Genomic DNA, 15,505 nt, shown 5'->3' on the forward strand with positions numbered 1-15,505 from the left:
GGGGGGGGGTGTGTCCTTTGGTTGCTGAGAAAAATGCCAAGACCTCATTGGAAGAGGTTGCAGTCAGGGACCTGCAGGCACAGGCATCCTGAAAAGCAACGGGAGTGCGGCAGAGACGCTGAGTTCCAAAGAACTGTATAAGAACAGCAAGGAAGTCTCCTGGCCTAAATGAAACACCTGTGGTAAAAGCAGCAGCAGAGGAAGAGCATTCTCCAAAATGGTTTCTAAAGCAAATTTTGGTTTCTGCCCAGTAAAAGAGGGTTTGGGCAATATTTGCTCACGTACCAGTAGTTGAAAAGGTACTGATCATACAGCAGCTGCCAGATTTATTAATTGGGGAGCAAGAGATAGAGATCAGCATACAGAAAGGAATTTTTTCCACAAAGGAAGGTGGTTTTTTTCTCTAGGACCCACAGAAAATAAAGTTTTGTAGAAGCTTTCTGCTGTCTGCTATCTGATTAACCCCAAATCTGTGTTAATCTATCTTAATCCTTCCATACAGAGAAAGAGGTAAGAGGAAATTTGTCTTGCTACACGTACAATTACATGGAAAGCGATTGCAGCAAAGAAAATCTCACAGCATCCTGCAAGTTTTTTAACCACATTGAACAGGGAGTTGAAAGTGAATTTATAAGACTGAACCTGATAGACGGTAAGAAAAAAAGTTACAATTTCAAGCTGTTAAATAGGAAATCCCAGTATCATTGTTAAACCAGATGCCACAAATCTATCGCTGGTGACACCTAACAGGAGCAGTTTTGTTAGCCAAGAACTTTTGTCTCCTTTTTTGACGGGAATTTTTGAAATACAGAGGAAAATATAAATTTTGCTGTAATATTAAAAAAATAAATAGACAAGATAGATACTTTATCTTCACTGTTTTTGACAGTGGCTCCAGTATGTTCCCAAGCAGTTATAGTTCAGTCATCTTCTGTCCCTGCCTTCCTTCTGGTGCAGCCTGCACCACCAAGCTTCATCTCCTGTGTTGAGGTGTGGTCATGCAGCTCCCAGCTTGCACCAACAAGTTAGCAAGGATAAAAGACTGTGGTGCCTCAGGAAGAAGTCGTCTAGCTCAGGAGGTCAGCCTGTGGGAGGGCTTATCCACTTTAAACACAAGGATGGCAACCTCTGTGAGGTATTGCAGGGTACCTGGGCAGCCCCAGCTTCCAGTCAGCTCTGCAGAAAATTCTGGGTAATTAGGATTCAACATTGCTAAATCCAGTTTTGATGTTCAGTTCTGACCAGAGTTTGGATATTTCAGCTTCTTATTCTAAACTGGAAAGAAAGAAATGTTGGACACCCCCATAATGCAGAAAATTTTGGGTTTTCGACAGTAGTGGTGCCTACTGTTGAATCACTGTAGCTGACCAGATTTCACTCTCTTAGGCAATAAATACGCAGACAAGTTATTTACTTTAATCGGGAGATATTTACTGATTCAACTAATCCAATCAAAGCCAATTAGCAAGAGTCACTGTTCATCTAAAAGGTGTTGAGACCTCACTATCAAGGTCTTAACGAATTTCCTATTACTGCTACAGCAGCACTGAGTCCCTTAGCAGAATAAACTCTGTGTGAATTGCTGTTCACATAGTGGTCGATACAATCCCACTCCAGCCCTGTCTAACCCTGTAATCTAACAGACAAATCCTAAAACTTGGGAATTGGTTTGTTGATTTAATTCAGTACCCAAATCCAGGCACTTTATTTGATTTTCCTCTTAATTTCATTACTCCAAAAAATTGGAAATGCAAGAGAGGTCGCCCTGAAAGGTCATCATTAAAGAAGACAGCAAGCTGAAATCCTAACTAATTTAAAGACCTCTGAACTTCAGGAGGTCACAGATTTGATGGGGGTAAATTATTCATCTCCCTCCTTCTTAGTTTTCTACCTCTATGGTTTTTTTTTCAATACAGGTAACAAAGTTTCTTGCTCAGACAATCTTGGCAGTGGAATAGAAGGATCCACATTAATAAAGCCGTGCTACAACTTAAATGATCCATACGGTTTTACCCAAGGCAGGAAAACGTACACGTGCTCCAACAAATCATGGAAGCTTAAAGCAGACGAGTGCCTTTCTGTAGCAATAAACAACGTGCTGACTGAAGCCGAGGTGACATTTATGAGTTTTCTAGAGGTTGGGGTGGGGAGAGGGGTGGAGGTGGTAAGGAGAGAGAGTAAAAATTTTTGTTGGGTGGTTTTCTGCTTAACATAACCTAAAATATATGAAGCATTATAAAATCAAATATTTAATTAAAACTGCCTTTTAAAAGATATAAAGAATGATTGGCTACTTCTACACAAGTCAGCGCAAGAGGCTAGGTCCCCTTCTCTGTCCCAGAGCGCACGTGGCACTGCATGGCTAACATCCATACACATGAACGCTCTCTCCCCCAAAGGTGCCCTTATTCACAGCATCTGGTGGGAGCAGCCACTGGCCTGGGGTGTTCTCTGAACCGTGCTCAGGCATTGCCTCGGGAATGCCAGCTGGCACAAGCCCAAAGCATGCTACAGGGTACACTAACAGCGATGCAGCAGGGACACCTCTGGGCCACTGCCCAAAGCTCAGACCCAGGCCCTATTTAGTATGCCCCCAAAGCCACTGCACTTCACTGATGGCTGCTGGGCCTTGGTTTTCAGCCTAGGTACCCCATCATAGTGCTCTTCACTTCTGCAAACCATCCAGAGTCACCCTTCCCTCTGTGAGGTTAGAAGAGAACAATTATCTTTCTTTCATCACATACTTACTATGCTTATTTCAGTAAATTAGTCACAACAAGGTCCCAAGCAGAGGTACAGCTACTCAACTGTGTATTTTCTTAACTTGCTAGATTGCTCCCTCATGTGGTTTGGACCCAGGCCAACTATTTTCTCCCCTGAAATTTCCAGGAGCAGTCTGTGAGTTAGCACTGACAAGAGACCACTCCCAACAGGCAGTTAGGATACCTTGTTCTGGACAGTCAGAGGGTTGAACACTACCAGTTCACTAGTATAGGGGTGGCCATTGCGGAGGGAGATCAAGCTCCAGGCAAATTGCACACATGTGATGTACTGTTGTCTCCTGTTCCAGTCCTTGGTCAGAAGTCCTGAGCCAAGAGCAAACCTACCTAAATACCTTGAAGAGCTTAAGAACACAGTAAGACAGGAGCAAACTACAAGAAACATTTCTTCTGCAGACCTAGGCACAGTTGTTGTCATCCTGGACAAGATCTCCCCTATCCCAGCAAATGCAACGGAGACCAATATTGAAGTAAGGTTATATTTTAAGTCTTACCTATACTTATCAAGCCCTTTGGCTCCTTTTGTCATGGAGGATGACATTCTCCCTGAAGAAATTTCACAGGTAGATAGGGTCAGGAACACGAAAGTATTAAGGGAATGAGATGAAATGATGGCAAAGATGAAATGACAGCAAAGATAGAGAAGAATTTATGAAAAGTCAAAAAGATGAGGACAAGGAGCCTATGCATGAAGGAGAGGCTGCTGTATGCTTAGAAAACTAGAAACTAGAAATCTTCTAGGAACCCATAAATGTCTCTAGCATTCTAAGTTAGAGGAAAGGACAAGGAATGATGGATGAAAAATGGGACATGAGCCAGTAATGTGCACTTGCAACCTAGAAAGCCAATTGTATCCTGGGCTGCATGACAAGAAGCATGGCCAGCAGGTCAATGGAGGTGATTCTCCTGCCCTACTCTGCTCTGGTGAGACCTTACCTGGAGTACTGCATCCAGCTTTGGAGTCCCCAGCACAGGACACATGTGGACTTGTTGGAGCAGGTCTCGAGGAGGGCCATGAAAATGGTGAGAGCACCTCTCCTAGGAGGACAGGCTAAGAGAGTTGGGGTTGTTCAGCCTGGAGAAGAGAAGGCTCCAGGGAGGCCTGATTGTGGCCTTTCAGTACTTAAAGGAGACTTATAAGAAAGACAGATAAGGACTTTTTTACCAGAGCCTGCAGTGACAGGACAAGAGGAAATAGTTTTATACTGAAAGAGGGTAGATTTAGATTGGACATAAGGAAGAATTTTTTTACAGTGAGGGTGTGAGACACTGGAACAGGTTGCCCAGGATTGCTTCGTCATTGGATGTGTTCAGGGTAAGGTTAGATGTCCCTGACAATGGCAGGGGGGTTGGACTAGATGATCTTTAAAGATCAAAACCATTCCGTGATTCTATGATTCTATGAGTAGGAGCAGAAATAGAAAGAATTGCTGAAATAAGGATAGAGATCAAACAAGGAAAATCAATTATATGTTACCACAAATGAATGGCAAAACACATCTTAGAAATTCTTGGAACTTGATTGTGAGGTACAGGGAAAAGCACTGGTCTTCTGAGCACAAAAGTGCAAAGAGACTTGATGTTTTGTAGCTGGAGAACACTACATGAGAGAGAGTGAGAAATCAAAGGTAGAACATAGGCTGAAAAAGAAGGGAAAGAAGGCTGGAAAAGAAAAAAATCTAAGTAATATGTAAAAAAAAAAACAAACATGCAGCTCCACTTTTGGAAAGCTTAACTTGAAAATAGAGCATGTGGAGGGTTAACAGCTGAAGGTTTCACATGGACCAAGCAAAATAAGAAAATGCTGAGCTTTTTCAAAAGGCAATTTTAGGACCACGAAGAAATTGCCATCAGAAACAACAGTGATTTGTGTGGGATTTCAGTAACAGCTTTGTTCTGTTGTTGTTCCAGAATTTCCTCTGCATAGTGGACATGATTGTTGCTAATTCCACAACTGCAGTTTGGGAAACCCTGACTGAAAAGAATATAAGCATCAGGTCTTCGTTACTGCAATCGGTAGAAAAGTTTTGCCTGCACCTCCAACCAGTTAATAATACCATTCCTCCTGTCTCTGCAAGCACCCTTCAGCTACAAGGTTTAGTCACAAAAAATAACACAGATTATAATAAGAACTTCGTCAGTACAGAAAACCTCACAGTTAACGTCTATATTGGTGAAACTGAAATTCAGACTCTAACCCATAATTCAGTCATTGTCAGTGTGATGTACTCAAGCTTTGGACGTATTTTATCCCTGAATGAGCCTGAGAGTGTGAACGGCTTACTGATAACAACAACTGTGCAAAGCAACAGCAGCAGACAGAAGTTCGACGTTAATATGACCTTTGCGAAGAAAAACTCATCTCCAAAGAATCGGTGTGTCTTTTGGAACTTCACACTCAACGAACTTAACGGGGGCTGGGATGGTCACGGTTGCACATCCACAGAGGAAGAAGATTATGTCATTTGCACTTGCAATCACTTGACATCGTTCTCCATTCTGATGTCAGGTGATCAATCTCCCCAGTCAGAAATTGAAGATTATATTACCTACATTGGCCTGGCCATTTCAATCTTGAGTTTGGTGGCCTGCATTATAATTGAATCCTTAGTCTGGAAATACGTGACAAACAACACAACCTCCTATATGCGCCATGTCTGTATGCTCAACATAGCTACATCACTCCTGATTGCTGACATTTGGTTCATTGTCACTGCCGCCCTCAATGACCAAATGAGCAAAGATACCTGTTTTGTGGCCACCTTCTTCATCCATTTATTCTACCTGTGTGTCTTTTTCTGGATGCTCAGCCTGGGCCTCATTCTTTTCTACAGACTGGTGTTCATCTTACATAACACAAGCAAGACGACTCAGAAAGTAGTGTCGTTCTGCCTGGGATATGGGTGCCCCTTTCTCATTGCAGTCATCACCATCGCTGTCACACAGCCAAGGAACAGTTACATCAGAACGGGTGTCTGCTGGCTCAACTGGAAGGACAGCAAAGCTGTCTTGGCCTTCATCATACCTGCCCTGATCATTGTGGCCATGAATTTGTTCATCACCACAGTTGTTATAATAAAAATACTGAGGCCAACTATTGGGGATAGGTCAAACAGGCAAGAGAAGAACTCTTTGTTTCAAATTGGCAAAAGTGTGGCCATCCTGACACCACTGTTAGGCCTCACCTGGGGATTTGGCCTTGCCACTGTTGTCAAAAACAACAGTCGAGCTTTCCACATCCTCTTTTCTCTGCTCAATGCTTTGCAGGTGAGTTACACATATGTATGGTTCTGTTTCCTCTTTGACCATTTAACATGTAGTGACGTTCTTGTAGTGGTGTGCATGGAGAGGGAATAAAACCAGCTTGGGAAAGCTTAGGGTTGCCTTACAAATCCTTACTCCCGAAGGGCTCTTTGGGAGACCTGTTCCAGGAAATCAGCAGTATTTCACATTCTGAGCTGCCTTAACAGATGTGCCTTATAGATAAAGATGGAATAAAGATAACTTCCAACTTTTCCAGTAGCTTGGGGAAGAACTTCATTCATGAAGATCAGGAAAATAGCCCTATTATGTTCAGGTGGGCAAGCTTCATCATGTCTGGTCTCATTTACAGTGCATCTGGAGGCATCATGTATGCTCTTGTGGGTTCAAGTAATGGGGGGTATAAACAACATAAAAGTCACCAAGAACAGCTGAGTAGTACTAATAATAAAGAGAAGAGCTGACCAAGGCACACATGACTGAGAGTTTTCACTTAGTACGATTTTTACAACGTATTTAGGTGGCCAGTAGTATCCCAATACAACAGGATTTCTTAAGGACACAACAGTTATGTATACTCTGTCTCTTAAGAATGGCCTCAAAATTGTATGCTTCAGACCAAACTCACCTGCCTTTTATATTGTGAGCCTGCTAGCTTATCTGGGGACCATAAACAGGGCATGATGGCAATGTTAGGTTAACAGTTGGACTTGATGATCTTAAAGGTCTTTTCCAACCTGAACGATTCTGTGATTCTATGATTCTATGTCTTCTGTACACATAGGTCCCTTCTTCCAAATATGTTCAGTGATAGCAAACTGTGTCACTTTTGTAGACCAGCTATACACACAGTTTAAGTAGGCCAGGCCTGAAGAACTCCTACCACATGAGCAATCCATTATGTGAGATGCAATTAAAAAAATGCCCTCTATCAAAGAGTTCAAGAGTTTAAATAGTCAGCATGGGCAATGTTTGAGATAATTATGAGGTACTGCAATTAAAAGGTTGCTGTCATCAAACTGCATGTCTGTTTGTATCTGTCTCCTAGGGATTATTCATTTTGGTGTTTGCAACTCTCTGGGACAAGAAGGTAAGAATTCAAACTATTTATTATGTATTCTGGAACTTTAACATAATTGCTGTATTCACTGATATTTTTTTTTAATAAATAGATACAAGAAGCCCTGCTGAAGAGGAATTCCATGTCCAAGTGGAGTTCACAGCAAACAAAGGTTAGATCCTTGACCTAAAAATGTGTTTCAGAGTTCCTGCTTCATATTCTGAATTATTTATTTGAACTAGTCAGAGGAAGACAAAATGCTAACAACATAAATATGAATATACCCCCTTTTTCAAAGTTCATTATTTCACCTGTAATTGGTAAAAAATGAGAAGGAGGTTGGTGGACATTTGCCCTGAATTCCACGAGAAATAAACCACAAAAAGTAACTGAAACTTAAAGTTAGAAAACAGAAAATTTCAGTGGCACCATATTTATTCACAACCTAAGAGAAATGCAAAGAGAACCTCTTGGGGAAGATGCCCTACAGCTATGAGCAGGAAAGGATGGACATATTGCGACTTGAACTCATGAGACGAGGAGATGGGCTAGCCTCCATTTTATGCTGGGAACAGAAATTGGGAGGAAGTATGAATCTTTTGTCAAAATCATGTCTACATGTTTCGAAGATTCAGATTTCAATGAACAAAAGATAGAACATATACGAATGTTCTGGAACCAAGTGTCCTGGACATACTCCTAGAACAGGAGAGACTTGAGTTCCATGCCCAGCAAATTCCTGCATTTAACCCAAAACATTCAGTGCCTAAAAAAAAAAAAAGTTATGTTGCAAAACAAGGACTGGATCCTTCAGGAAGATCCTGCAAGGCTTCACTTCCACCCGCAGAGACTTTCTGTGGCCCAATGACTCGCGCACTCCTCCTGCATTGAAGCACATCATGGGCGGGATCTGGAAATGCCTCTGCTCAGCATAGGCATTCACATTAAAGGGGGAAACCTGTTCCACTTCCATCTTTAAAAGAAAAAATAAAGTTTGCACAGTGCCTCAGGAAAATGACTGCTGAGGAATACAATTAGGACAGAAAGACAGGCAGCGTTCCCACCGAACAGAGATGTCACAGAATCATGAAACAGCTGAGGTTGGAAGGAACATCCAAAGATCATCTAGTCCAAACCCACTGCTCAAAGCAAGGTAAACTAGAGCAGGTTGCTTAGGACATTGTCCCATCAGGTTTTCAATATCTCTAAAGCTAGAGAATCCACTAACACTACGGACAAAAAGATGTGGTGTTTTGCCACCCTCACCATAAAAAAAACCCAAACTTTTTCTTATGATTAAATGGAATTTTTCCATTTTAATTTTTGCTCCAAAGATCAAGACACTGAAAAAATTGCTTCGCAGCCCTTTGAAAAGGGTAAACTGGGGCTCAGCTGCTGTAAGCTACTGGGCAGCCATGGAGATGGACTGTCTTGTGCCAGCCATGGATCTCCTCTGTTCTCACCTTCTAATCTTCAGCAGCCCCTGGTTCCTCCCTCCATGCATCCTTCTCCTCCAAAGGTCTCATGGCACCATAGGTCTTTGGTCCAAAATAACTAAAGGGAGGCAGAGCTATTTAAGGCACAGGAAAATGCTGGCATGGGGACAAAGGAGCTTAATTAAGTTCAAAAAACATACAGCCCAACTGGAAAGATGCAGAGCAAACCAAGTACCAAAGAGGAGGGATGACTGCTGTACTAGAATGACGTAGGACTATCCTGCCTAGGAATTTTAAAAGTGATGTACGCTGCTGTAAAGCCATGCAGCAAGTGTGCCATCCAGTCTGATCATTAACTGCTGAATAGTCTAACCTCCAAGTGTCTTTTAACTCAAACGCACTTCATATTCTGAATTATTTATTTGAACTAGTCAGAGGAAGACAAAATGCTAACAACATAAATATGAATATACCCCCTTTTTCAAAGTTCATTATTTCACCTGTAATTGGTAAAAAATGAGAAGGAGGTTGGTGGACATTTGCCCTGAATTCCACGAGAAATAAACCACAAAAAGTAACTGAAACTTAAAGTTAGAAAACAGAAAATTTCAGTGGCACCATATTTATTCACAACCTAAGAGAAATGCAAAGAGAACCTCTTGGGGAAGATGCCCTACAGCTATGAGCAGGAAAGGATGGACATATTGCGACTTGAACTCATGAGACGAGGAGATGGGCTAGCCTCCATTTTATGCTGGGAACAGAAATTGGGAGGAAGTATGAATCTTTTGTCAAAATCATGTCTACATGTTTCAAAGATTCAGATTTCAATGAACAAAAGATAGAACATATACGAATGTTCTGGAACCAAGTGTCCTGGACATACTCCTAGAACAGGAGAGACTTGAGTTCCATGCCCAGCAAATTCCTGCATTTAACCCAAAACATTCAGTGCCTAAAAAAAAAAAAAGTTATGTTGCAAAACAAGGACTGGATCCTTCAGGAAGATCCTGCAAGGCTTCACTTCCACCCGCAGAGACTTTCTGTGGCCCAATGACTCGCGCACTCCTCCTGCATTGAAGCACATCATGGGCGGGATCTGGAAATGCCTCTGCTCAGCATAGGCATTCACATTAAAGGGGGAAACCTGTTCCACTTCCATCTTTAAAAGAAAAAATAAAGTTTGCACAGTGCCTCAGGAAAATGACTGCTGAGGAATACAATTAGGACAGAAAGACAGGCAGCGTTCCCACCGAACAGAGATGTCACAGAATCATGAAACAGCTGAGGTTGGAAGGAACATCCAAAGATCATCTAGTCCAAACCCACTGCTCAAAGCAAGGTAAACTAGAGCAGGTTGCTTAGGACATTGTCCCATCAGGTTTTCAATATCTCTAAAGCTAGAGAATCCACTAACACTACGGACAAAAAGATGTGGTGTTTTGCCACCCTCACCATAAAAAAAACCCAAACTTTTTCTTATGATTAAATGGAATTTTTCCATTTTAATTTTTGCTCCAAAGATCAAGACACTGAAAAAATTGCTTCGCAGCCCTTTGAAAAGGGTAAACTGGGGCTCAGCTGCTGTAAGCTACTGGGCAGCCATGGAGATGGACTGTCTTGTGCCAGCCATGGATCTCCTCTGTTCTCACCTTCTAATCTTCAGCAGCCCCTGGTTCCTCCCTCCATGCATCCTTCTCCTCCAAAGGTCTCATGGCACCATAGGTCTTTGGTCCAAAATAACTAAAGGGAGGCAGAGCTATTTAAGGCACAGGAAAATGCTGGCATGGGGACAAAGGAGCTTAATTAAGTTCAAAAAACATGCAGCCCAACTGGAAAGATGCAGAGCAAACCAAGTACCAAAGAGGAGGGATGACTGCTGTGCTAGAATGACGTAGGACTATCCTGCCTAGGAATTTTAAAAGTGATGTACGCTGCTGTAAAGCCATGCAGCAAGTGTGCCATCCAGTCTGATCATTAAGGACCAGACCTGACCCTAAAGAGTGGGAGGCAGATTCAAAGCAAGCAAAGGAGATTTAGACCTCCTTGCTCCTGGATGTTGCGGATGTTGGGCCCTCTCCTAGGTTTTCTTGGAGTTTACTTCATTTTGTGTAGGCTTAATGAGGTCATTAAGGGCTCTTAAACACCAGGGTCTTGCCTTTGCCTCCACAATTCCCTGTACTTCTGACAGCCAGAGGTGGAAAGAACATTCTGGAGGTCTGCTGCTGCAAACTTCCTTTGCTTTTGTAAAACTCTTCCCTGGGGCCTCTGCTGTAGCCCTCTTTGGCTAAGAAGTGACTGGGCTAGAGGACCCTTGGGGCCACCCAAGTGCAAATCTGCTTCTGGCGTCAGGCAACCAGGACTCATTAAAAAGGCTGGGGGAATGGTGTCTCCGTGTGAACAAAGGTGTAAAACCCCAGCTTGAACTGCTTTTACAATGAGGCCTGGGAAATCTGTAAAGCAGAATATAGGAGAGGCCGACCACACAGAGGGCTCACAGCCTCAGTGACCCAGGACGTGCCTTAGAGCCCTACGAGTGGGCTAAGATCTGAGGCTATGGGCTAATATTCTCCTCACAACGAACTCTGCTGGTTGAAGACATGGTGTGGCTACAGCATATGCTGGTGCATGGGCTTGTTCCTTCCCAGGGACAGGATGACTTCACTTTTCCCTTTGCTGAACTACCTAAGATTCCTGTCATCCCATCTTCCAGCCTATTGAGGTCCTTCTGAATGACAGCAGACTCATCTGATCTATGAGCCACTCCTTCCAGTTTTGTATCATCTGCAGACTTCGTGGGGGTGCACTTTTCCCATCATCTATATCATTAATGAAGATATTAAAACAGTAATGGACCCAGTACTGACAGCTCTGCACGGACCCACCAGCGATGTGCTGAACGCCCGGGAGGAGGCAGCTGTGATTAGCCAGGCAGAGCCGTGCTGTATGTTTTAAGTGCTTCAACCATCTGCCACGCTCAGATCTTGTGTCAGGACAAGACAGGAAAGATGCAGTTTCTGCCTCACGTTTCTTCATTTAGGATCCCCAGAATCATCCGCCTGAATTTTTTAAACTGGTACTCCAAGTATTCCAGCATGTTCTGCAGGAGGATTATTACCGGGAATCTAGGTCTGGGAACATTTCCTAGCACATTTTTAAAGTGTCATTCTGTTTTTCTGGCTTGAAAATGACATCTGTTTGACATGCTGCTATTCTGACTGTTGGAAAAAACTTTTTCCTAGGAAACTGGAATGAAGGCAGGAATAACTGACACAATGATCATTAAGCATCTTTTGGAAGAATACCATTAAATTCTCAAACCATTCCAGAACCAAAAAGGAAACTTAATTTCAGTAGCAAAAATTTTCTTCTTTCCCATCTGGACTGTAGAGTTGTGTTCCAATGCCCTCTAGTGTGTCAAGTTAAATTTGCCTCTGATTACCTCAGGTCTGATTACCTCAGGCCTTCAACAACCATCCACTAGCATATAAATCTTAGCTTTTCTGTCTACCTTAATGGATATATTAGGGGACCTTCAGATAGGGGACCAGAACTCGGTACTGTCTGATATGACAGACTCTGGAGCCTAAGCCATCTTCCCTAGCCAACAGTTAAACAGGTGGGTTCTGTCCTGTAGTTTCTTTTGAAGTTGATCTCCTTCATCACCATCATAAACATGCAAATGAGTGAACGTGATGCCTTGCAAACATCTAACTTGTCCCTATGTGGATTGCCTGCTTGTACTACTGAACAACATTTTATTGTAACCTTCTTTTTCCCCTCAATGTGGCTACAAAGAAAGTTCTAGGCTTTTGACAAAAAGCAATTTTCTCTCTTACAGTCATCCTCCCTGATCCTGGTGACACCAATGCTTGCTATGAGCTATCCATTTTCAAGAACGTTTAACAACTTATGTGGGAAAACAGGTATGTGAAAATAGATCTCTCCTACTGAAGCGCAAATGAGGTTTTGCCTGTGTTTTCACTCTCAGGGTCTGTCTATCCTGGTATCTATCAACCTATTTGTCTATCCATCCATCTGTAGATGGTATTTCATCTTCTAGTACAAAGGAACTGTAATAAGTCATTGGTCTTATTTAATATCTTTATCAAAGATCTGGATGAGGGGATAGAGTGCACCCTCAGCAAGTTTGCAGATGACACTAAGCTGGGTGGAAGTGTCGATCTGCTTGAGGGTAGGAAGGCTCTACAGAGGGACCTGGACAGGCAGAATCGATGGGCCAAGGCCAATTGTATGAGGTTTAACAAGGCCAAGTGTCGGGTCCTGCACTTTGGTCACAACAACCCCATGCAATGGGGGAAGAGTGGCTGGAAAGCTGCCCAGTGGAAAAGGACCTGGGAATGTTGGTCCACAGGCGGCTGAATATGAGCCGGCAGTGTGCCCAGGTGGCCAAGAAGGCCAATAGCATCCTGGCTTGTATCAGGAATAGCGTGGCCAGCAGGACCAGGGAAGTCACCCTTACCCATATTCATACTCCCCATACCCACATACTCGGCATTAGTGAGGCCACACCTCGAATACTGTGTTCAGTTTTGGGCCCCTCACTACAAGAAGGACATTGGGGTGATGGAGCATATCCAGAGAAGGGCAAGGAAGCTGGTGAGGGGTCTGGAGCACAAGTCCTGTGAGGAGAGGCTGAGGGAGCTGGGGGTGCTCAGCATGGAGAAGAGGCTGAGGGGAGACCTTATTGCCTTCTACAACTACCTGACAGGAGGTTGTAGCAAGGTGGGTGTTGGTCTCTTCTCGCAAGTAATGGGCGATAGGATGAGGGTAAACAGCCTCAAGTTGTGCCAGGGCAGGTCTAGGTTGGACATTAGGAAAAATTTTTTCACTGAAAGGATTGTTAAGCATTGCAACAGGCTGCCCAGGGAAGTGGTGGAGTCCCCATCCCTGGAGGGATTTAAAAGCTGGGTAGATGAGGTGCTTAGGGACATGGGTTAGGTTAACGGTTGGACTTGGTGATCTTAAAGGTCTTTTCCAACCTAAAAAATTCTATGATTCTATGATTGTAGCATAACACTAGCAGCATAATTGGCTAACACTAAAACAAGTATCAAATGGTGGCATGTTTCACCAGTTCTAAAACCTACTAACTGAGCTTTGTTTTGAGCTTAATAATATCATGACACAGTGTTCCTCAGTTCATTTACTGTTCATGTACTCTTTACCACCTTGGAGTTCTATCTCTTCAAAGGTTCTCTGGCAGTCATTTTATGGATGTCACCATTTCAGTTATGACTTTATTTTGCAAGAAGCATTGCTGAAAATATGAGTAATTTCATTCCTAAATGTGTAATCTTTGCATCCAACCATTGCTCAGAGAAGATGGTGACGTTTGGTCGAAGTGGGGTATGAAGGAGTTTAGTAGGCAAGCAACTTTAACGAGTCCATTTATTAGTCAGATAATGGAACAAGAAGTTGGTGTCTGGCTGTGCTACAGCAAGTTTACATGAGTACACTAGCCAGATACAGAAGCCTCCCACCACAAGAATGAGAATTGCCCACAACTGACTTCCACGCTGCTGCCACCTGAAACTCCCATGTTACTAGCGCACTCTTCCACACTCTGCTCTTGGGCTCTGTGCACCTGGGTCTTAGTTTAGAGCCTCGTGGTCACAAGAGGGATGGAGCTGGGATTCATCTCAAGCGCACGTGTTCTAGATGCATCCCCATGCTCAAGGAAGACCAGTAAGTCCCTTAATTACTACCCTATGGCATGATCAGCAGTTCAAGCTGACGTATCCTGGCTGTGTCACCAAACACATTTACTTCTGTGGTTGCTGGTATTGCTGTAATCCAGCTAGTATCAGGGCTGCAGGCCAAGTCAAAGCCACCTGGGTCATCAGGACAGGTCTAACTGTCCTTACTTTGCAGTGCCACATGTCCCAGGCTATCTGTCATTATGTCTAACCACCATGCTTTGTTTTGCAGGAAAATACAGAGTGTCTTCTTCAGAGCCATCCACCTCTTCCACTGAAAACACTTCCAAGTCATATTCTTTGCTTAACTGAGGCACTGCAAATGCAAAGTCATGTAACTCTGAAAGGACCTCTGCCCTTTCCAAGACACACACAAAAAGCAGCTGTGAGTCATCAAGAAGTGGACTGCTTCGCTTTGACTGAACTGTGCCTTGGTGCATTCTTCTGGAATAATCATTTCTGGTTAACATGTAAGGCAGGGAAGCTCTGCTAGGCAGAATTTTATAGGGGCTGCCAATCCCAGAAGACACAACAAGGTGTTTCAAACTTGGAATGATTTGAAGGCCTTCAAGTGCCAGAAAAGACATTGGGAGTGAAGAATTCTCAGCCTCGAAGAGGGTGCTTAACACTATGCAGTACTGAGCCATGAGTTGCAGTGCTATACACAGCTGTGGTCCAGTGGCTATAGTATTTCCCCTATCAACCCTCTGAATGATTCCAAAGGCCTGTGTAGATACACAAGTACCTCATAGCTTCTCTCCTGCCCTCGTATTAGAGTCTGGAAAAGCCATAGGGTATAGTGCTCTCCATTTTCTATTTAAGACTTTCTGGAACCAAAGATTCACAATGGAGAAGGTCCGTTTCAGATCTTCGCTTTTGACTTAGATAAAATGAAGGCTGTGATGATTCCTGTGTGTTCTTCTTTCAGATGGAACGTACTGAAAGCTCCATGTGGCTCTTTTTTGAAGAAAAGGGATCTTTCTATCCTTAACTGTAATTGTCCTTCCCTTATTATGTAATGTGGTAAAACAGAGATTGTTGCTGCCACCTACCACAGAGATGAATGCATTTATTTAATGCATAGTAATGTGGAGTATGCAAGGAGTCTCTTGTGTGAACTCTGTATGTTTGGGTCTCCTCTCAGAGGAGAATCACACTTGGAGGGCTCAGAGAGTCAACTCTGAAGTGAATATAAACCACCATGTGCTAGTCAGGATGAAGGTGTTGCATAAATTATTGCTCTAATAC

At 43.2% G+C, this 15,505-nt stretch overlaps 1 protein-coding gene across 1 annotated transcript in view; it reads left to right on the forward strand.

The window, feature by feature from the left end:
• Positions 1–14,569, forward strand: part of ADGRF5 (adhesion G protein-coupled receptor F5) — an 88,437-nt gene extending 73,868 nt beyond the window's left edge. The window contains exons 15-22 of the mRNA XM_009639609.2: positions 503–652; positions 1,917–2,113; positions 3,071–3,250; positions 4,692–6,047; positions 7,090–7,131; positions 7,214–7,273; positions 12,379–12,463; positions 14,490–14,569. Of these exons, the coding sequence (XP_009637904.2) occupies positions 503–652; positions 1,917–2,113; positions 3,071–3,250; positions 4,692–6,047; positions 7,090–7,131; positions 7,214–7,273; positions 12,379–12,463; positions 14,490–14,569 (2,150 nt within the window). The remainder of the gene's footprint in view (positions 1–502; positions 653–1,916; positions 2,114–3,070; positions 3,251–4,691; positions 6,048–7,089; positions 7,132–7,213; positions 7,274–12,378; positions 12,464–14,489) is intronic.
• The last annotated feature ends 936 nt before the right edge of the window (positions 14,570–15,505 follow it).

Source organism: Egretta garzetta, unplaced genomic scaffold (assembly GCF_000687185.1).
Source record: "Egretta garzetta isolate BGI_Z169 unplaced genomic scaffold, ASM68718v1 scaffold235, whole genome shotgun sequence".
NCBI lineage: Eukaryota > Metazoa > Chordata > Aves > Pelecaniformes > Ardeidae > Egretta > Egretta garzetta.